This window comes from Podarcis bocagei (assembly GCF_964188305.1).
Source record: "Podarcis bocagei genome assembly, chromosome: 6".
Classification (NCBI taxonomy): Eukaryota; Metazoa; Chordata; class Lepidosauria; order Squamata; family Lacertidae; genus Podarcis; species Podarcis bocagei.
In genome coordinates this window covers 84,148,239-84,171,521 of record NC_138130.1, presented here as the reverse complement: position 1 = coordinate 84,171,521, position 23,283 = coordinate 84,148,239, and the positions used below count along the sequence as shown (strand labels likewise).

At 40.5% G+C, this 23,283-nt stretch overlaps 1 protein-coding gene across 2 annotated transcripts in view; it reads right to left on the bottom strand.

Annotated features, from left to right (window-relative positions):
* The window catches only part of ZDHHC20 (zDHHC palmitoyltransferase 20), a 45,209-nt gene that overhangs the window by 15,179 nt on the left and 6,747 nt on the right, over positions 1 to 23,283 (bottom strand). For both annotated transcript variants that reach the window (XM_081197995.1, XM_081197996.1), the window contains exons 2-6: positions 15,624 to 15,650; positions 8,765 to 8,859; positions 4,416 to 4,536; positions 2,498 to 2,567; positions 496 to 528 (exon numbers count right to left, since the gene is read on the bottom strand). In XM_081197995.1, the coding sequence (XP_081054121.1) occupies positions 496 to 528; positions 2,498 to 2,567; positions 4,416 to 4,536; positions 8,765 to 8,859; positions 15,624 to 15,650 (346 nt within the window). The remainder of the gene's footprint in view (positions 1 to 495; positions 529 to 2,497; positions 2,568 to 4,415; positions 4,537 to 8,764; positions 8,860 to 15,623; positions 15,651 to 23,283) is intronic.

The window sequence follows — 23,283 nt, the reverse complement described above, 5'->3', positions numbered from 1 at the left end:
TGTATTTTTGTCCAGTTGTTTCCATTTATTCACAAATTGTCTCTTTCATTCTAATGATCCTTTTTTGCTCTAAACCTGATTTTATTTTAAAACTCTAATCCTTCTAAAGGGAAGTATTAAAACCATTAAGTAGAAACTGTCACTACGTAATAATATTAATGCTTTTTATGGTACAATCCTCTCCCAATATAAAACTTCCCATTAATTTTAACAGAATATGACTGCAGCCTTAGGCTTTCATTTTTCATTTCGTTTTTCATTTCATTTTCATTTTCATTCTGTTATAAAAATCAATCAAACCCAATATACATTTAGACTTTGCCAGTAGACCAACTCCTACAAATGTAGCATCAAAATTTCCCCTGAGGAGGTAGTCACTCCTAGTTTCCCCCCTTCCTGGTTCATCCTGCAGCACAGCCAGCAAGAAGTAGTTTACTTATTTCTCTCTGCACAGACAAAACTTAAGAACACAAGGGGAGGGGGGGAGAAGCATACCAAGGACAATGATGGTCCATTTTCAGTACACACCTAAGGAAAAAAGAAAGACATTTCCAATAAAGTTAATGATGGCAAAACAGTACAAATATGGATTTTCCAAATAAGAATGTCTAACTGAGGTGCGCACTGGTTAAATAAAAAGCTGAATTAGTTATTCAGCCTCCTCCTCATCTCAGTCAAGGTATGATGTCGTCATTATTAATTATTATTATTATTATTATTATTATTATTATTATTATTATTATTATTATTAATACCCCGCCCATCTGGCTGGGCTTCCCCAGCCACTCTGGGCGGCTTACCAAAAAATATTAAAATACTGTAATACATCAAACATTAAAAGCTTCCCTAAACAAGGCTGCCTTCAGATGTCTTCTAAAAGTCTGGTAGTTGTTGTTCTCTATGACATCTGGTGGGAGGGCGTTCCACAGGGCTGGTGCCACTACCGAGAAGGCCCTCTGCCTGGTTCCCTGTAACTTGGCTTCTCGCAGTGAGGGAACCGCCAGAAGGCCCTCGGTGCTGGACCTCAGTGTCCGGCTAGAACGATGGGGATGGAGACGCTCCTTCAGATATACTGGACCGAGGCCGAGGGCATTATATCCTCTGAGTTAGAGTAGGTTCCCACAAAGCTCTGGGTCACACTGCCACTCTTTTTCTCCCCCCCCCCCCCGTGCCATATAGCAATGTTTCTCTACCTCTGTGTTTCTCTAGGGTGGCCCACAGGCTTTGCAAGAAGTGAGGCTATGGATTATTTTTTTTGGTTAAAGCACAACAACTGGAATTTTTTTTGAAAAGTAAAAGCTTCATTGAGTTTTGTTTTGTTTTGAAAATCCTATGTTCCTCTGCTTTAACAAAAGCCCGGAGCTCTTCAGAACCCTGCAAAGAGGTTTCTCGACAGCTTGTATCATGAGGCCCATCAGAGATCTGTAAAGGCTATCAGAGGACACAAACAACAATGAGAAAAAAAGACTGGTGCAAAGCTGCCATGCTTCTAAAAATATACCACCTCTTAATTATTTATTTTGATTAAATATTTTAAGGTAAGGAAGAGACAAACCCAACAGGGATTATGGAGAAAAATCCATCCCTTTTAATTCTCCTCCACAAGCCTCTGAATGTATTTGTCTGCAGTTTGGCAGGCTTAATCTATCCAGAGGGGCTTCTGTGTCTGTGAGTTATTTTGGCCAAAAGAGGGGAATGTTATCGTTGTTGTTAGCTTATCCATTATAGTGAATGGGGAAAACGCAAAGCTTAATTGTATACAGAGTGGCAGAGAACCTGAAACGCAGATCAAAACAGAGAAAATACAGAGTGTTTCAGAAGCAGATCAGATACAATGCAAGGCCTGGAGCCTGTGCATACGCCTAGTATCTAATCTCTAGCTTTCAAAGCCTGTTAAAGCATTTCAACATCCAGGCAAACATCGCAGTTGCCAAAATTCCCACCCACTACAGAGCCACGCAAGATGTTGTGTAGGTCTTCCTCTTCCTTCCTTTTTAGATTTTAACTTTTTATTTTAAAAGTTTGTTATCCTCTCCCACTCCCCCTCTTTCTGACAAGCAGCCAAGGACGCCTGAATGAAAAAATAGCTGAAGGGGTCATTTCCCCAATAAAAATCTCTCCCAAACTAATTTTTCACCCTTGAAGTGAAACATACGTGCATATGTACATATCTAATTTTCATAGCATGTTCTAAATCTAAAGCGTATGACTACAAGCAAATATCTTCCAGCAGGTCACTGCAGTACAGACAACAGCAAAAGTGCAAACAGAACACAGGAATGCAAAAGTGAAGGCAGAGAAGCATAGTGTTTAAGACAATGAGGTATAAACCCAGGAACTCCCTGGTGAAACTTATTTTTGTGGAGAACCATCCTGTACCTGGAAAAACAACAAAGTAGTTTCAGGTGTGAACATGTGCTTGATACTGACAACACTAAGAGGCATAAATCGGACGAAGTCTATCCTACCCCGTGGCTAAGTATACCCAAGTACTTACAGGTCACAGGCAGAACAGTGGTGGCATCGATCAGGCTTGATGAGCTGGCATCTATCGCAGTATCTTATGGCTGTATTAAACATTAAAATCAAGGTGTTAAATATGAAGCTGTAGTTTAGCAATCCAAAGGTCAGAGGTAATCTAGACCTCAAAACAGGATTCTGCCAAGTCTGCTTTAGCAAAATACACAGTGTACTGTAAAGGTGATCGGTAGCTGACATATGGCAGAGGTTGAAGAAAGCTATCATGACGAGAACTAGAATGCAAGAGACACATTTGGACAAGTGATGAGCTAAACATAAATGTAATCTAAACATTAGTCTGAGCATATGGACACAATGACACAAGGGTGCTCTTGCTCGTTTCCCACAGGCACTTGGTTGGCCACGTGTTCAGTTAGTGCAAGGACTTCCATTTGTGCAACAGAACTTCCTCTCACTCCGCTCTCCCTGCAACATGTCTATTCTAGGAGTTCCCCTAAGCCTCCAGAGCAGATGTGGAGAAAGGGTGCAGAAAAGAACATAGAATTCCCCTTTTTCACAGGTGTTGATATCAAACCCTTCACCACAATCCAAGGAGGAGCATGTCTTGGGACTCCAAGGACCATGGCCACCACAACCTCAAGACCCAAAGTTCTCCTTATGCACTGTTCCGTAATGTGTTTAACTACTCTGAGAACCAGATTATAAACTGGTCTTCATCAGCACCGTTATTAATTCACTGATTAAAGTCTCCACAACTGTCTCAATGCAGTGTACAATCAAAATAGCAAACAAAAAAACAAAACACTAAAAAACCCAGCAGATACATTTAAAACAAAACTAAAGCAATACAAAGTTGACACTCATTGCAAAGACCCATTTACTCAGCTGGGAAAGCCTGTTGGAAGAAAAATATCTTCCACTGTTTTCAGAAAGTGGATAGTGGGCACCTATAGAATCTTGACAGGAGAAGAAAGCTGAGCATATGGACACAATGACACAAGGGTGCTCTTGCACTCAGGTCCTGCTTCCTGGTTTCCCACAGGCACCTGGTTGACCACTGTGGGAAATGGATGCTGGGCTGGATGTACCAATGGCTGAACCACATGGTGCTTCTTATGTGCTCATGGTCTGGTCTGCAGAATTAAAATATGGCTTAACCCACTGTTTAAAGTTGGCTTCCAGATCCTGCCTTGTTTGGAAGAAATGAACCATAGTTCCTGGTTTGCACGTAATGGGAAGCTATGGTTAAAAGGTTTGTTTTCCCACTCATGTGATAGCAGGAGTGAAGTGGGAGCACAGAGGTTGTACACATCCTAGCTTATTAAGCCAAATTTTGATTGCATGAGTGCAGCTGCTATCTTTATTCTCCTGCTACAGATGCACATATCTGTATTTTAAATTCTCCCCAAGCAGCTTCGTCTCCATGCAAAGTTCAATTCCAGAGCTGGTTTTACTTTAGAAAACCTGTCTGCCTCTTGGTTAATAGATAAAACAGGCTAAAACCAATTTGAAGAACTAGAAGGTTCACCACGGTGAATTAGTTGAAACACAATGCTAAACCATGGTTTCATTAGAAGAACTAACAGGTATGAACCTCACCATTGTGAATTCCCTCTCCCCCTCTTCCACTTATGCATGCCAGTTACTTTCCTTACTTGCAGATTCTCAGAAAACCAAAGGTTAACTGTTTATCCAAATCAAGGGAACTATGGTTTGCCTATGAATCAAGGGTGCAAACATCATTCAAACCATGCTCTCCAACCCTGGTTTGCCAGGTTCAAATGATATGGCAAACTATTGTTTGCCAAGAATCCGGAAGTAAGGGAGGAAACATGTAAGCCTAAGGATCATGCCTGCTGAATGGCCCCAATCCAGTCAAACTTGATAGCATCATTAAGGAGTTTATACAGTGCTAGGATTCTTTGCTGGCTAACCTCTTGAGGTTGTTGTAGTATAGACTGGGAGGTCTTTAGCAGCTCTTCTGAGGATTTCTTGTTGGGATTCTGGTCTCTCTTCTTTTTCATATTGTTCCTTATCTGATTTGGACAAACAGAACTGAAAAAAGACAACAGAACTATGGTTTTTTTAATGCCACATAAGAGCAGCAAGACTATACATCAATTTGTTTTAAGGATTTCTGTTAGCAATTCAAAGCAGAAATGGGCAGGAGAAAGCAAATCCATAGCTATTCTTTACAAATCAATTTCAAAATGTTTTATTTTGGAAAGTGTTACTCATGTGTAACAAGGAACTTTTAGATCACTGTGAAAAAGCATCAGGGTCTTGTCCCTTCCAACTCTCCAATTTCTATGATTCTCAGGGTGCAGGTACGAACTAAATAAGCCTGCATTTCAAGGTACATGTTTGCCTGGCAACCCCTCCCCTGCAAGATAAAAAACTAAGAGAAAAGAACTGAACTGAACACAAGTATGGCTGCCAAACCAAATGTGCTATATGGATGCTTCTTTAAGTGGCTAACAATTACTCCCCCCCCCCCCCCGGTTATAAAGTAGGATGCTCTCTGTGAATATGTGCTGCTGCCTGCTGCCCAGGTCTGTGAGTTCAATAGGCTGAATGGAATCAAACAGACTGCTTCTTGTTTCTTCTTAAGGGGGGGGGCAGGGCTAAAGAAAACAGGATGTTGGGTCTGCCATGACTAATGCACCTTCGGTATGCATCCTCCAAGATGATTCCTTCCTTCTTTCCCATCCTCACAAATTAGGAAGAAACACTTCTTTTTACATCAGCTGTGACTTGGGATTCTGGACTGTATTCCGTTAACATGTTCAGTTAGTGCAAGGACTTCCATTTGTGCAACAGAACTTCCTTTCACTCCCCTCTCCCTGCAACGTATCTGTTCTTGGAGTTCCCGTAAGCCTCAAGAGCAGATGTGGAGAAAGGGTGCAGGAAAGAACATAGAATTTCCCTTTTTTCACAGGTGTTGATATTAAACTATTCACCACAATCCAAGGAGGAGCATGTCTTGGGACTCCAAGGACCATGGCCACCACGACCTCAAGACCCAAAGTTATCGTTATGCACTGTTCCATAATGTGTTTAACAACTCTGAGAACCAGATTATAAACTGGTCTTCATCAGCATCATTATTAATTCACTGATTAAAGTCTCCACAACTGTCTCAATGCAGTGTACAATCAAAATAGCAAAACAAAAAACAAAACAAAAACCAGTTAAAAACACAAAAAACCCCAGCAGATACATTTAAAACAAAACTAAAGCAATACAAAATTGGCACTCATTGCAAAGACCCATTTACTCAGCTGGGAAAGCCTGTTGGAAGAAAAATATCTTCCATTGTTTTCAGAAAGTGGATAGTGGGCACCTATAGAATCTTGACAGGAATGCTATTCAACAGAACAGGAACGGCTGTATTAATACCTCTACTCCAAGTTACCATGGAGTGGAATTTTGAAATCTTTGGTACTTGCAGGAGAAACCTTCCTGTAGACTTCAGGGATCTACTGGAAAACCCAGCAAGATGGGCGGGGTATATCCAGGCATAGGCAAACTCCAGCCCTCCAGATGGTTGGGACTACAATTCCCATCATCTCTGACCACTGGTCCTGCTAGCTAGGGATGATGGGAATTGTAGTCCCAACCACCTGGAGGGCCGGAGTTTGCCTATGCCTGGATAAGGCTGTCTTTCAAGTAACATTGTCCTGAGACGTATGGGGCCTTATATGTTGGTTCCAACACCTTGAACTTGACCTAGTAACAGATTGGTAGCTAGTGCAAATCCCGCAAGCAACGTGCTGCAGGCTGGAGGAAGTTTGCTCCCAGAAGCAACATAGCTGCTGCATTCTACACCAGTTTCAGCCTCTGGTCCATCCCCAAGATGTGCCCCCCTCCATATTACTAAGGCTGCTTTGTTTCTGGCCCTGCCCCATGGTCTTTAACATCAGTGTGATACACATAAATTTAGCAGGTGAAATTTCATACTTCCAGCTTATTTTTGTTGAGTCGGTTTACTGTTAAAGCCCTGGAGAAGGGGCCATTTAAATGTCCTTGTCAGGACATAACAGAATAAAATGTACCCAGGAAGACACTAATAGCTGTAAAGTAATTGTACATCCAGAATGTCTAAGGGACTTGCTCAGTTGATAATAATTTACTTTGCAGGGCATGTCTGCCCCAAGTAAGAAGAACATCATGTAAATATTCTGGCAGCTAGTCAAGAGCAAGGGTGTTGCAAAGAAGCTTTTAAAAGATGAAGCTCAGACAAGCTGTTTATGTCGATAAGAAACCAGGATACTTTAAAACACTTGTAAAACCACCACCACCACCAGAACACTGACTGATTCAAGAAATTCTTGAAGCAATGCTCCATTTATATCATCTTTAGGTGCTAAGAGGGCCACAGCATCTTCTTCCCCAACAATATCTACATACATTTGAAATAACATGAGCTCGCAAAAAGCAAACAAAAAACCCTAGAAGGATTTCAAGCAAGGCGCAGAATATTTTCCAATTAATCTGGGGGGGAAACCAGCACCCCTTTGTTCTCCTGTTTCTTTCCGGGGTGTCAGACAAAACCAATTGTTCTTTTCTTTTACAAAATGTGGCATTGCAGGTCAGCACAACCTGCAGTCAATGCTTTTTGTAGTACAGGCTTCCCCACTATGTAAGAATGGTTGTTTTAATAAACTAAAATAATACTCTTTTATATTTGCATTAGGTATTTGAAAGAGCAAGCTGGACACCATCAACTTGGAGATAAATCCACCATAATTTATGAATAAAGAGAGATGCTCTATGCAGGGAGCGTGCTCTTTAAACACAGATTTCCTATTATTTAAATCTACAAGAATGCATTTTTCTATCAGTTAGATCGGTACCTCTTTATTGCTACCCAAGAATACATACAGTATTGGAGGAGGTAACTCAAAGCAATTGTGGCCAGATGTAATTAATATGTTTTATATGGACAGCCCTGGTCCTTTACATAGCGAGTGTGCAAGTAATGGGACTGGAGATGCCTTGTCCCAAGTAAGAGGTTTTGCTACATATTCCTCTTAATGAAAGCTTAGCTAACTGGTCAATTGACCCAGTCTTGTTAGGAATTGACACACATGCTCCCTGGCAACCTCAGCTTCCTCCATATAACGAAATCTCAACTATGTGCGATAACAGACTTGGTATAACAGACTTGGCCACAAAAGAGACCAAAACTCCTTCACTGTGGGAACTGTGACCAATGTCTAAAATATCTTAATAAATAAATAAATAAAACTGAAGGATTTAGCTGGGTAAGAACACAGGGAAACCATGGTTAGGAGATCAGAAATACATTATCTGCACTAGGCCTAACAGATGCAGTGCAGTGCAGAGTAGCCAAACAAATGGTAACATCTTTGTAATTTGCATGGGTCACAATATTTAGGTTACCTACACAGGAGAGACCTTTTTTAAAAAAAAAACTTACAGAAAATATAGTTTATCTGGCCAACAGATATCCTTAATTCTGGGGCACTTACAGCAAATTTTTTTCTACTGAAATGTTTTCAGCTGTAAAAATATGCTTTAGGCCAACGTTTCATAGAAAAGCAGCACACGTCTACAATAGAGAAGACTGACTTAAGTAGTTTAAGTCCACTGACTTCAATGGTTCTGCTCCAAGCACTACTTAGTTTAGACAATACCCATGATTTTAGGAAGAGTCATGCTTAATTTACTTAGGCCAAATAGATTTCAATAGTGTTTTACGAGAATGTGACCATAAGTCTACAACTGCATTACTTTTCTCATCATCTTCTTTGTTGAGATGTATGGATTGGTAAATATGACACATTGCTCAGTACAACACTGGTGGCTCCCTGCTGACAGTGCTCTTCCATATTGCGCTTGCGTATTGCTTGGAGTCTACCCACAATTAAAAGAATTCCTAAACAAGTATGAGACTTGTCACTGAGCACAATGGGATATTGTTAAAATAAGGATGCTTACAGAGATACACATACAGTGAACTAATTCATATCCATTTCAAAATATTAGATTAAGAAACTGATTAACAACATCTCCTACTTGAATGCCACATTATTGGATTACAGCATATGGAAACGTGAACAATTAATGTCCAAATTAATGAAATGTGAAGTTGGCATCAATGATGTGTTAATCATAGAAAATATTCTTAAGAATTTCATTCACAACAGAACAGGGTTACTTACTGAATGGAAATGAAAAAAGCAAGCCACATCATACATCAGTAGCAAAAACAATTCTGTTGTAAGAAAGGCAACATTTTGCCAAAGTTAACGTTTACCTCATTAGAAGGAGAGGCAGGAGATGTAAAAATAGTCTTCCAATAGGACCACACAAACATGACAAACGACAGATGGAAAACCACAAGGTAGACAACTGCAATAAAAAAAATACAAATAAGGTTTTAGTGAATACAGCTGAAGTAACAAAACAAAAATGCAATGGTTTTTCTTCATAATAACAGCAAAATAACTTTGAAGAGATGATTGTGCTATCTTGGCGAGCTCTGAAGAGAAAAAAACCCTATAGAATCAGTGTTGGGAGGAATTCTACTAATGTGGATAAAAACAATTATTTTGGTTTAACTTAACCCAGATTTTAAACACATTTAAATTTCAATCGTACAGTAATATGATTCTATTTCTTTTTTAATCACCTGCTTTAGGATGCTGTAAGAATTCAGTATAAGCATGTTAAAGCAAAGCCAAAATCTATCATCTCAAAATACAGTAACAGAATCCATGGCCCTTTCTCTAACATACAACTCAATTCAGACTTCAAACCAAATGATGGTTTATTGAAGCTAAACTATGGTTTGGCATGATGTCCCCACTGATAAGTCATGGTTTGCAAGTGGCTAACAAACCAGAATCAGAAGTCACTGATGTAGGTATTCAGAGGCTACTGCACCTAAATATACATCTGCTGAGCAGATGCAGAACAAAACAAAAACAGAAAAGCAGCTCTAAACCATGGTTTGCCTGACTGTTTGGAAGCTGAAACCTTGGGACAGGTTGTACTACTGGTATTAAGTGCCAACCAGTTTGGCTTGGTGACTAAATTGAGCCTCTGAGTTAAGGGCTGCTTCATATTCAAATAATGAAAACAGGTAAAATATCTGTCACTGAGGTTAAGCATTATAAATACAGCATAGTAAAACAGTTATATAGAGTCTCTTCCAGAGTTCTCATACATGTATAAAGGGCAAAAGAAAGAGAGGCAAATAGAAATCTTTATTTTGAGTGCATAGTTATTTTGTATACCAATGCACCTTGGCATAAGACACAACAAAGAAGATATCTGCTAAATTGTGTGCTGTTTTCTAAAATATTAAAAATGTCATATTTAAGAATGGTATATCATTTTTAAAAGACCCTTCTAGGTAGCACTAGAGCACTATATAATTGTAAACCAACATTTTGATACTGCTATTATTATACACTTTTTAAAGAACAAATATTTTCTTCTAAAAATGCTGTGAAAATTGGTGCTATCAAGTCATTATCTGGGGAAGAGTTGTTTAGTGCCTTAAGTATCAATTATTCTTCCTAACATGTATTCCTCACCTAATCTCAATTCAAAGTGGGATTACAGTGACATGAAACCTATTGCATTGTACAGACATAGCACACACACAAACACACCTGTGCACCAGAACAGGCAGATCATAGAATCCTAGAACTGTAGAGTGGGAAGAGATCCCAAGGGTCATCTAGTCCAATCCCCAGCAATGCAGGAATCTCAACTAGATCATACTTGACAGATGGCCATCCAACCTCTGCTTAAGAACCTCCAAGGAAGAAGAGTCCATCCCCTCTTGCAGGAGCCTGCTCCACTGTCGAACAACTCTTACTGTCAGAAAGTTATTTCTGATGTGTAGTCAGAATCCCCTTTCTTGTAACTTGAAGCCACTGGTTCAGGTCCTAGCCTCTGGATCAGGAGAAAACAAGGTTGCTCCATTATCCATGTGAAAGCCCTTGAGATACTTGAAGATGGCTATCTAAAGCAGTGTTTCCCAACCTTGAGCCTCCAGCTGTTTTTGAACTACAATTCCCATCATCCCTGACCACTGGTCTTGCTAGCTAGGGATGATGGGATCAGAATCAGAACTTTATTAGCAAAGCCAACAGGCCACAGCTATACAAGAATTAAAAATAAAATAAAATAAACATAAAAGGGGATAAAAACAAACAAAAAGAGGTCCGTCAGATGAACACGTCTGTCACTCAAATGGTGGCCCTCAATTTCACAGCTCTCTCGATGTACCTTGCGACCTTCTCTGTTGTCTGACTGTCCGTATCAGAAAAGAGAAAGAACAGTATAATGTCTTGTGGACGGCCGGGGTTGGGGAGAATGAGTGGAGTAATAATCTCATTCCTTAGGTCTTTATAAAGGGGGCAGGATAGGAGGACGTGGGACACTGTTTCCGTGTTACCATCTCTACATGGGCAGAGTCGTTTTTCAAATGGAGTCTTTTGGTAACGACCTTCGAGTACGGCAGAAGGAAGAACATCCCATCTAGCCAATGTAAAGGCGCGTCTGTATTTTGGGATGGTTAATTTAGACAAATATGAAGCTGGGAAATCAAAGTGGGCAGGGGGAAAGTAAGTATACCATGGACACATTTTCTTTAAGATAGTCAGGTTGTTTTGCCGTTCAATGTCTTTCAGGCGCTGGCCTATTAGGCTCTTTGCTTTAATAAGGCCGATTGATAGTAGGGATTGCGAATGCAGACCGCATGTAAGGAGTTTTTGATGCACAGTTTTGAACCACATGCTATTATGAGGGTCTTGCATTACTAGAGGCAGTAGACCGGGTGGATTTAGATTAAGGCGAAGCCAATAGTTGAGTGTTCTTTGCCAGGTCTGAGTTTCTACAGATGGGAGGCAGGCCTCGAGTCGTAAAGCTGCGTTTGGGACACAGGAGGGGACACCGAATATCTGCCTTAGGAATTTAGACTGTACAGTTTCAAGACTTGAGCAGTGGTTCCCCGTCCAGATTTGTGCCCCATACAGTAACTGCGCCAGAGGTTTTGCCTGAAAGACTTCAAGGGCTGCTGGAATATATCTGCCCCCCTTCGTGTAAAAGAAGCGCGACAGCATCTTAATACTTTGAGCTGCTTTTTCTTTGGCATATTTTTGATGGACATCCCAGGACCCGGTCGACTGGAAGACGATACCCAGATATTTAAAGGCTTTAACCTGTTCGATTGTCTGGTTATCCATCCTCCAGCTATACTGTCTGCATTTCCTTCCAAAAACCATGATTTTGGTTTTCTGATAGTTTATTACCAGTTGCTCTCTCCTACAGTATGCTGAAAATTCACCTATGAGCCTATTTAAGCCTATTCTTGTTCGAGATAGGAGTATCGCATCATCAGCATACAAAAGCACGGATATTGGTTTGTCAGCCAGTTTGGGGGCATGGAAGTCCGGAGATGACAAACAGTTAACCATATCATTGATGTAAAAGTTGAATAGAACTGGGGCCAGGATGCAACCTTGCTTGACCCCCTTGCTGACAGGAACTGGTCCTATAAGATGGCCATTTAACGAAGTTCTTACATGCAACACCGTGTCTTTATATAAACAGCTGATCAAAAATAATAGTCTTTTATCTATACTTGATGCGCTCAATTTGTCCCAGAGTCTTGCACGTGGAATTGAATCGAAGGCAGCCTTTAGATCGATAAAGGCTGCGTATAGCACCCCACGGGATTTTTTGGCATATTTGTCAATTAGGTAGGCTAGGGTGAAGCAATGGTCCATGGTGGATCTGCCTTGCCTGAAACCCGCCTGCTCTTCTGCTAAAATAGCTTCAGTTTCCAGCCAGCTGGTTAGCTTAATGTAAAGATGTTTAGCATATAGTTTGCTGGGTATGGGCAGAAGGCTGATTGGTCTATAGCTCGCCGGGTCTGGCAAAGGTCCTTTTTTATAGATTGGAATAACTATTGCCTCTGTCCAGCCATCTGGAAGTAGACCCGTTGAGTCAATCCAGGAAAATAGAGATGCCAACAGGGGGGCCCACCAGCCGATGTTAGACTTCAGAAGTAGGGATGATGGGAGTTGTAGTCCAAAAACAGCTGGAGGCCCAAGGTTGGGAAACACTGATCTAAAGGGCTGTCACACCAGAGGTTCACATCAATGTAGTAAATTGGTAGCTCACATTTCTAACAGTCTTGTAAATAAGTCTTCAAAGCTACTAGCCTACGAAAATGACTGGGGAGCTCCATCTCTCCTGCAGCAGCCTTCTCATTCACCCAGAAGCAATTCCTCCTTAGCTAGTGCTATCAGGCTAACACACTATGGATTAAGAAGCAATTGGTAGCTGTTCCCAACCGATTTACAAGACTGCCAAGTGCAACCGCTTTTTGGCCCATACGTTCCTCCAGTGGCCTAATCCAACCTGATTTTCTAAATAGGTATATTTAAGCTACATTAAGAAGATAACAAAATACTAATTAGCAGGCCTGCTATTGCATCTTAAATCCAGTTGCTGCTATACTACCAATTCTACCAAGCATCTACAGAAGAATCTTAAGAATGGTGAAAGAAAGCACTTTGTATAACTAACTGATGGGGTGGGGAAAACTGCTGCATGGTGTTGAATATTTAATGTTACTTCTGTCATATTCTCACACCAAAGGAGAAATTATTGACCTACTTTCACAGTCTGATAAAGGATAGAAGTTTAAGAAGATATACAATTAAGCTTCAGTCCAATCCCAGAAACATTAGGGGATTCCATCTGCTCCAAAGACATCGTGCACATGCTAGATTTTCCTGTGACAGTCTTTCTTATAGAAAGTTATATGAAACCTTAAAACTCTGCCAAGAATATTATTTAATTTAATTCTTAAGTGTTTAAAATATTTATATGTAGTCTTTCTGGAATATATCCTTGCAGATATTATCCAGAGGGGAAATATGAATGTGTAAAATTATTATTATTTTAAGTAGAAAAGTAACCAAGCTTGAGGTTTTCTAAGTTTGGAGTTTGAATAGTTCTTAATTCCAGGAATTATAAGTAGGACTTTATTATTGAAGGGTCTATATCCAAACAATTCACAAAAATCCAAATAATGTCAGGCAATTATTGTTTGATTGCAGTCATAATGCATTAATTTAACTGAGGAACTGCATGCATTCAATACTAATCTTGATTTACTAGCAGTTTCTATACAGCATCTTGCTTTAGTGATTTTATTTTCCTCAGAAAGGAACTGTGAGACTATTACTGGGACCTTTTCATTGTGGCTCTTATGACTTAGCACAAGCAGAACCATAATTCTGTTGCTTTCCCCCGCTTCTTCTTCTAAATTAAGCATCCTACTTTATAGGTGTACCACAGAATAAGAGAAAGTTCTACCATAAGTGTTTTCCTACAGATTCAGATACAGTATCAAGAAAGAGGAAGAAACTAAATAATCAAACTAGTGTGGTTACCAACAAAAGAACACTGAACAGTGAGACCAAGGACAGGCTTCACAAGGAGGAGGAAAACAAATGCCAAATGGAAAAATTCAGCTGACTGGGTAATAAGAAAGCTAACCTAGCAATATAGATCAGAATATACATGAATTAGGTTTCCCACAGACAGACACTCACTTTGGCAATCCTTCAAACAAGCATCTCAAGATAAAATCTGAAATGCAAAATCAGGAAATACGCATCCCACAGGTTTAAATTGATTAAGCAGCTATTCCCTCCCTATGGAACTGCAATAATACAGTGGTTCTCAAATGTTTTTCTTTCTCTGGGCCGCACTTTCAGAGTAAAAATTTATTCGTGCCAAACCGAATTTCTTATTGACAAGAAATACATTGGGGGTGGTGGAGGAATCTTCCTAGCAGTGCTTGAGTTATAATATAGAATACAAAAAACTAAGCAGCTACATAATAACATGAATCATTCTCTTTGCATGAAGCCACATTTAAACTGGTAGAGAATGTGTTATGTCTATGGTAGCTACACAATCTCGAGAAATGTGTTTGAAGTCAAATGGAATTCTTCCAACCGCAGTAACAGCAGAAAGATTAACATACTAGAAAGTAAAATAAAGAGAATGACAGTTGCTTCATACCACTGTTCAACCATCAAGGCAAATAGTCTTTTCAGTAAAGAAAAGCTTTCTGGAGACTGGCAACCTTTCCTAAATTCTATACAGTGGTACCTTGGTTCTCAAATGTCTTGGTATTTAAACGCCTTGGTTCTCAAAACGCCAAAAACCCAGAAGTAAGTCTTCCGGTTTTCAAACGTTTTTCGGAAGTGGAACGTCTGATATGGTTGTCGGCTATTGTTTCTGGGGCGCCTGCACCAATCAGAAGCTGCGCCTTGGTTTTCCAACATTTCGAAAGTCAAACAGACTTCCAGAATGGATTAAGTTTAGCACTTTTTATGGGAAAGCATGCCTTGGTTTTGGAATGCTTTGCTTTTGGAACTGACTTCCGGAACGGATTCAGTTTGAGAACCAAGGTACCACTGTACTCTACAAGCATTCTCTCCCCACAATCCAGCCCAAATTTCTCATGCAGAAATAATGTGAGAGCAATTCCCAGCAGCTTCCAACACACTCTCTTGGGAAAAGGAATGAATCCTAACCCTGACAGGTGGCAGCAACAGCAGTTCTCAGGATGCAGTACTTCAGCTTATGAATAGCCCAATGTGAGGCTCCTAAACTGCCAGGTAAACTCTCCCTGGGAACTTTTTTGTTGATCAACTTCTCACAACTTTCCAAATGCATGTCTAGCATGCTAAACCGATGCAGACCTGGCCATTTTTCTCTATGGAAAATCCATTACCGATACCACCCATTTTTTTAAATGTGTCCTAGTTACATCACTTTATTTTCTCTCTGTGCTAATTCCAAGGATGATAGGATTATAATTATAGGCAGCAACCACAAGAGAGAAGAATTATAATTATAGGCAGCAACTATAAGAGGGAAACTAAAAGAAGAGATAAGCAAGGAAGCACATACATGCATAACTGCAGGAACACAAGAGTAGGGCAAATTTGTGTCATTCTTAATAAAAATACATAAATGGAATTCTAAAACTCAAACAAAAGGTCATCTTTTTACCAAGGCAAATGAATATATGCACTCTATGCAAAGAAATATATGTGAAGAAACATTCTTACCTTTTTCGCCAGTTGAGGTTATTGTAACTAGGGGGGGAAACAGAAAAAACTAGAGTGAGTCTACCTGTAGTCTTTTAGAACCAATATTAATAAAACCTGAACAAAGATCATCTAATTTTAATGTAATCCTGGAGAAAATTCATTTTGCCATTTTCCAAAGCACGTACAAGAACTTAAGAGGGGGGAAATCAGTGCGCGTGTTCAGCAAATGAGCACAATTCCTTTCACATAAATTGTTGTATCTATTTAGTTAGGAAATGGTTTGATCACAAAAGCTATGCTCATTTCAGTTCTTGTGGGGGAAAGCAGTAGCTGTGACAAATGAATGCAAAAAACACAAATTCTTCAATTTTATTCATTTCACTATTCCTTCAAGAAAATGAAGCTCAAGTAATGCAGACAACCACTGAAAGAGTGTCAGTGTGTCAGTAACGGAGCCAAAAGCTTCAGTTGACAGAGGGCTAAACCTGTCAAAACCAGGTGAGTCACACACGTACTGTGCTCTTGGGCAATTGCCATTTCTTTCATACTCCATGGTCCAGTTCAGATGATTGTATCTGGCAGTAATATGCTGAGATATGAATCAGCCTTGTGCCTGCACCACAACCCTTTCCCTTTCTTGGCTATGCAATTAAGCCCAGATTCAGGTCCTTTCGCCAGCCCTGATTGTAGCACAGGTTACCAGGTAGAGGTTCATTAACCAAAATAAAGCCAACAATGCAGTTTTAAAATGGACTTCAGTTACTATTGCTGGCATGGTCTTGGTCTATTTTTATTTAGCCTAGCAGGATTACATACATCCAGTAGCAGATTCAACATACTAAAAATAAATTTAATCTCATATGGAATAGTGACCACTGGCAGCACTCGGGAATCAATTTAGTACACTTTATTAAACTCAAATACTGTACCTAATTGGTATCTACATTCTATCACTGCAAGTTACCTATGCTTGTCCTGCAAGTAAGCCTTTACTTACAAAAGAAGCCTATTCACCAATTTGTTAAGCCAAGCCCCACAGACAAGCATCACCTATCAGCATTGGTTTTGAGAGCAGCAAGGAACAATGAACAGGTAATTGGATGGACAATGCTTACATATAAATGCAGAGTAAATGCATACAAACATTTCTAGTGAATATACTTCTATGGCTTCAACACAGCCTAATTCAAAGCCACTGAATAGCTAAAAATTTGCTCCTGTAAAATGTAATCTTATACTGTACAGGGTGTGTCTTTTAAAAGAGGCCCCATGGAACATGTGTACTCTGTATCCACGGGGCCTCTTTTAAAGGACTCACCCTGTATTTACCAAGCACAACATCCTATCATCATCAACAAACTGAATGCACTCAATTCAGGTAGGTAGTTGTGTTGGTCTGACGTAGTCAAAATATATTTAAAAATTGTCCAGTAGCACCTTAGAGACGAAGTTTGTTCTTGATATAAGCTTTCGTGTGCATGCACACTTCTTTATACTTCTTCAGATACCAACAAACTTAGCTGGTCTCTAAGGTGCTGCTGGACAATTTATTTTGAATGCACTAAATTGGTCTGCTCATAATTGGGAGTAATTCATGCTTTACATTGTGGAGGGAAAGGAAAGATGCAACAGAATTACACATTAGCTAAATCATTTGAGGGGTGGGTGGGTTTCTTCTCAAAATAAAAAAACTATCACCACTAAACTAGGGTGTCTGTAATAGAAGAGTTTCTCCTTCTGTATAAAAAGATCAAACCATGTTTCAAATCATGTTAGCTGTAGAATAAAGGGTCCTAAATTTTGATCAAAAGGTTCTCAATAAGAATGAGTGAGAACAAGTTGGATTAGATAAAAGGCACATTCAAACACCATGTTTATAAATAAACAAAGGGAGTGGGTGAAAATGTATAAAAGCAAGACAATAGCATTGAACTTCCAAAATATACAAAGAACAATTTTATCTGATCATGGGATAAAATAAATAACTAAACTAGGGTTATTAGTTATCTTGTATGTTACTTTGTACGTACCAGTATGTCAGAATGATGGAGCAAATTTCTTTTGCATTGCTCCAAAAGGTGGGACATGAACTAGGATCTGCAAGTTACACAGAAGTGGATTTTGAAGAAACAGTCTACCAGAACCTTAGGATCCTCTTCATCCCTTGTTCCAGGTGCTTCATCAAGGCAAGCGGCTACACAGAGTTGCTTTTTGGTACAGAATATCCAGAAAGGCTAGACTGATGCCTCCTATGCAATCTTTCTGGCATGACGTAAAGAGCTTTTTAATCATGTTTTAAATCTGGGCTGTAAACTGGTTTAAGCTGCCTGTGGCAAGGACTTTTTTGCTGTATTTTATTGTTGATTTAAACCAGTGTTTCCCACTGGTCCTGCTAGCTAGGGACAATGGGAGTTTCTGTCCAAAAACAGCTGGAGACCCAAGTTTGGTAAACACTGGTTTAAGCTATTAAATTGTTTTTTGAAATACTGTGTTGTTGTAAGTCAGGGGCTACTGATAAGCACCTATATAAATGTAATGAATAATAGTAAATAATCATAAGGCCATTAAGATATTGCAAGGTATAAATTCCTCATGTAGAAATATGCCAACAGGTACAAAAAGCTGATTATTAATAATGTACCCAAAAACACTTGCAGCAATTCTTTAACCATCATCAAAAATATCTACAAATTACAAGTCATATTCAAATATAGGTAGGAATTTTTATAGAGAAAAACAAACAAACAAACAAACAAACAAACATGCATCTTTGCTATGAACTGCAAGAGCTGTTCCGAAAACTAATGCCACTTCCAACAGAAGTGATTACACCCTGTACAACCTACAATGTCTGAGGCACAAAACTGGCGAAGTGCTACCATAAGGAATACAAGCCTACCCTTCACAAAGACTGTGTGCATTGTTCTTGCCAACAATATCTCTCATACACAAGCATACGCGCGCACTGCATTTTGTGAGTTTTTAATCTATTCAGAAGTTGTATGCATGGAGAATGTCTGTTTACAAGGAACTGGTCAAGCATTCTCTCCCTAGACTTAGGCTATTACATTTGGATACTGACTCCCAAATTTGTGCTCCCAATAAATTTTAGTGGGATTTGTATTTTGTGCAGGATATGTTTTCCAGTGGATTATGCCCTACATCTTTTGATCTGTTCCAACTGAACCTGAATTCAGGCCAATGGCACTGTTCTGAAAGTCTTGGCATCTTTTTACCCACCCTGAATCATCTGGACTCTACACACAAATATTTGATAGTGAATAATTTCTGACAGGCTTAAAGGTTTATTTTGGGAATTCAAGAGATTGGCTGGCTGCTTATTTCTAGGAATGAACTAAGAGCATTCCAAATTATCTAGAAGTGACCATTTTAAATGTCTTCCCTTCAGCAATATCAAGTTAAATCACACTCTTTTATTATGTACTGAAATGTTTTTGTTCCCTGCCCAGTATGCAAACATACTAGGGACCTATTCCACTTTTATTTCCCCTTAAAATTTCATACTCAAATGCAGCTTGTTTGTGTAAGGATCTGACCACCACACTGCCAATTCAGCTGGTTTACAAACCAACTTATTGACTTGAGACAAGATGGATCATACAACTTTGAGTCATTTTGTAGTCCACATGCTATTTGTATTGCAAAAGTATTGTGCTTCTTGAACAAACATCTATCTGACTTTTAGAAGACATCTGAAGGCAGCTCTGTACAGGGAGGTTTTTAATGTTTGAGGTTCTTTGTGTTTAAATATTTTGTTGGAAGCTGCCCAGTGTGGCTGGGGCAACCCAGTCAGATGGGAGGACATAAATAATAAGATTAGTAGTAGTAGTAGTAGTAGTAGTAATAGTGGTAGAAACAAGTTCTCAATTTCAAAACAACTTCCCCAATTTCCATACACGGTCTACTTAAGTTCCTCAGAGTTGTTTTGAAGGCTACTGGGATATAAAATAACTTATTAAATGCTGCTTAATAATGAAGACAGAGCAGGAAAATACCAGTCTAGAGTATAGGAAATGAATCAGACACAAAGGAGATACCACACTTAGTATCCTGTCTAACTTAAACCCAGATGTTTCCTATTCTGCTAGAAGCTGTACTGCCAATAACACACCTCCTCAAACTCAAACTGCTCAACCGACCAGCCTCTGCTTTTCAAGTATCTCCCACCTCCCTTCCTAGCCTTTCAACAGCTTTCTTCCTTTAAAGGCTGGGCTGAATTGACAATGAATGGAAGCCAGCACAATGACTTCCAGTAGCAGTGGGGTTGCCCCCACCCTCCTGCATTTGTGGGAGGTCAGGGGGGAAACTCCAGAAAGAGTGCATGGGGAAAGAGAGGTGAGATCGTTCTGTCTGGCAAGTTGAAATGCTTGAGCAGTCAGAATTATCGCCATAGCGCTATGTCAAATTCCTCCCATCCTCCGCATTTCATACACAAATAATGCATGCAAAAAGAACAACATTCAATCTTCATACCAGTGTTTTTTTTCTGCAGCACAGCTGGAACACCATTATAAACCTGAGAACACTGGCAACCCAACTCAAGCACAGTACTCTCTGCACCAGTAAAGGCAGCTTTCCAGAAACGAAATGGCATGTAAACTGTACCCTTGACCATTGTCAGGACAGCTGCCTGGAAGGAAGAACACCAGACATATTACGCCTGCTGTCTGCCACACCCAGGCAAAGCGCTGCTGATTCTGCATTGCATCAGGTGACTATGTGAGCCAATGATACTTCACCAGGAGCTATAAACCTCTAGTACTTTCTCCTGCTGCTCTTTTGCTAAGCAACTTGCCTTCTTAACAAAGATTAACCTAGCTCCCTGTGTACTCACTGAGGTGCCCACCAGTGCACCTTCCCTCGGCCACTGACTTTGGTTTTTTGCCTTCACATGCTGCTTTGACCATGTCTCTGTCCATCATCATCAGGAACTGTCTTGCTCACTTGCCAGCCTTGACGATTATCACTGTGTTCTGTAGTAGTGTGCTGAGACATTCGCACCCAAACACAAATGTGGTAGTCCAGTAAGAAGAATTAGGGTGCTACACTGAGATCCTAAGTAGTCTTCTCTGGCAGTGTCTCAATGAATTCAAAGACCCTGATCTCATATGTTTACTCAGAAGTAAGTCAAAGTGAAGCATGTACAGAATTAGAGCCTCAGTTACCTCTAAGAAAATTTGATTAGGCTTATGGTCATTACTGTCCATTTCATTTAACTAACAGCATATGAAAGAACTGTGTGCGAACTATTGTAGCATCACACAACGTACAAGCTACCAATAAAAAGGAAAATACAAGCCACAAAAACAAGCACATATTTTTACTTTAGTAATTCTCCTGACAGGCAAAGGAAAGAATATAGCATTTAACATTCCGAGTCATTACAAATTTCAGAGTAAACTGTCTCCAACCTTCTTTTTGTCCCCTACTGCAAAGTGCCCACATTAATCAGCTTCTGCCTGGGACTTTTACACATCACAATAAAATCTAAATGTCAAATGCTTTATTATAAAGAGTAAAAAAAACCTCATCATAGTGCATGTCACATGCAATGATTTTTGACTGGTAGGAAGGCAGAAGGCTGCCAGGAAGAAAAGCAAAAAGGTTTTCCTGCTCTTGAAGGTCAGATTTTCCTTTTCAATAACTTCATCTATAATCTCATGCGTATATTATCACACAGTGTGTATTAAAACAAGGGGGCACTTTCATTGGGCTAAATATCCCAATCAGCAAGTTATGGGCAGAAAAAGAGTTGCCAGAGTATAGTACAAAGTTCCCACCTGGTAATGGGAAAGAAAAATCTGCATGGGTAGCGAACTCTGTATCCCTAATGCTAAGTTAGGAGATTGATCTAGCTAAGAGTGTCAGAATGTAGTTGGTCTCCATTTTCCATCAGCATGGCCAATGGTGAGGGACAGTGGGAGTGACAAGCAAGTGGCATTGGGAGGACCACCAGTGCCTGGGGCCGATCAAAGTTGCTGAGCTTTTTGTCCGTGTGGTTCAGCACACTTGCAACTACAGGTATCACTACTGTGTGTTATATTAGAAAATCAAGAGTACACCGGTTACTTTTTATGTATTTATTTATTTATACATATTTATATTTATATTTAAATACCACCTTTATCTTCCAAAGATCTCAAGATGGTTCCCGCCCCCCATTTCATCCTCCCAACAACCCTGTGGTGTTGATTAGGCTAAGTGACTGGCCCACACAATTGGCAGAAATGTCAGATAAGAATCTTTCAATTCCACCAACTGTGATTCTATCCACAGGTTTGTGGATGTGGCAGGTTGCCCTCTACTGCTTTCAGAATTTTAATCTGCTTGATGCAAGCTAACCTGGTAAAGATATTTTCACATTGACAATTTATTCTTGAAATAAATTGCTGGCAAATAATAATAAAGGGTTGGGCATCCGCGGGAAAATATTTTGGCAATCTCATCCACCACTGAACCGTCTGTGTTTTGACTATATGCGCTTTTGGCTTTAAGGATGATCCCCAGAATGTAATTCCCACGTAAATTGCGAGCTGACTGTATCATTAATAGTTATTGTTGTTGGAAGCCACCCAGAGTGGCTGGGGAGCCCAGTCAGATGGTCAGCATATAAATAAGTTATGATGATGATGCCTGTCTATACCAAGCATTTGCAATTTGTAATGGAAATTATCCAAAACTAAACATTTTACCTCTCCTTTATCCTCCCTATCTTAATCCAAAGCAACTACTCTATTCCGAATTTAAAAATTGAAAGTGTAATGCTGGTGGTCAACAAAAGAGGTTTAAAGACTGTCTCAAGGCAGATCTAAAAAAATGTAGTATAAACACTGACAACTGGGAAACACTGGCCTGCGAGCGCTCCAGTTGGAGAACAGCCTTTACCAAAGGTGTCATGGGCTTTGAAGACACTCAAACTCAGGACACAAGGGAGAAACAGGCTAAGAGGAAGGCACGCTTGGCAAATCCACACCGTGATCAACTCCCACCCAGAAACCAATGTCCCCACTGTGGAGGGACATGTGGATCCAGAACTCCCCTGTGTGAGTGCCCGAGGGCCCTGCTCCTTCCTGCCACTTACCACCTGGCCCAGCGCGGGGCCTGAAGCCTCAAAAGGACTGCTCTGCTACCCAGGAGGACTCCCCTATGTGAGTGTCTGAGGGCCCTGCTCTTGCCGCTTACCATCTGGTCCGGGGCGGTGCCTGAAGCCTCAAAAGGACTGCTCTGCTGCCCAGGATTTCTCCCCTGTGTGAGTGTCTGAGGGCACTGCTCTTGCCACTACCATCTGGCCCAGGGCGGGGCCTGAAGCCTCAAAAGGACTGCTCTGCTGCCCAGGAGGACTCCCCTGTGTGAGTGCCTGAGGGCCCTGCTCCTTCCTGCCACTTACCATCTGGCCTGGGGCGGGGCCTGAAACCTCAAAAGGACTGCTCTGCTGCCCAGGAGGACTCCCCTGTGTGAGTGTCTGAGGGCCCTGCTCTTGCCACTTACCACCTGGCCCAGCGCGGGGCCTGAAGCCTCAAAAGGACTGCTCTGCTGCCCAGGAGGACTCCCCTGTGTGAGTGTCTGAGGGCCCTGCTCTTGCCACTTAGCATCTGGCCTGGGGCGAGGCCTGAAGCCTCAAAAGGACTGCTCTGCTGCCCAGGAAGACTCCCCTGTG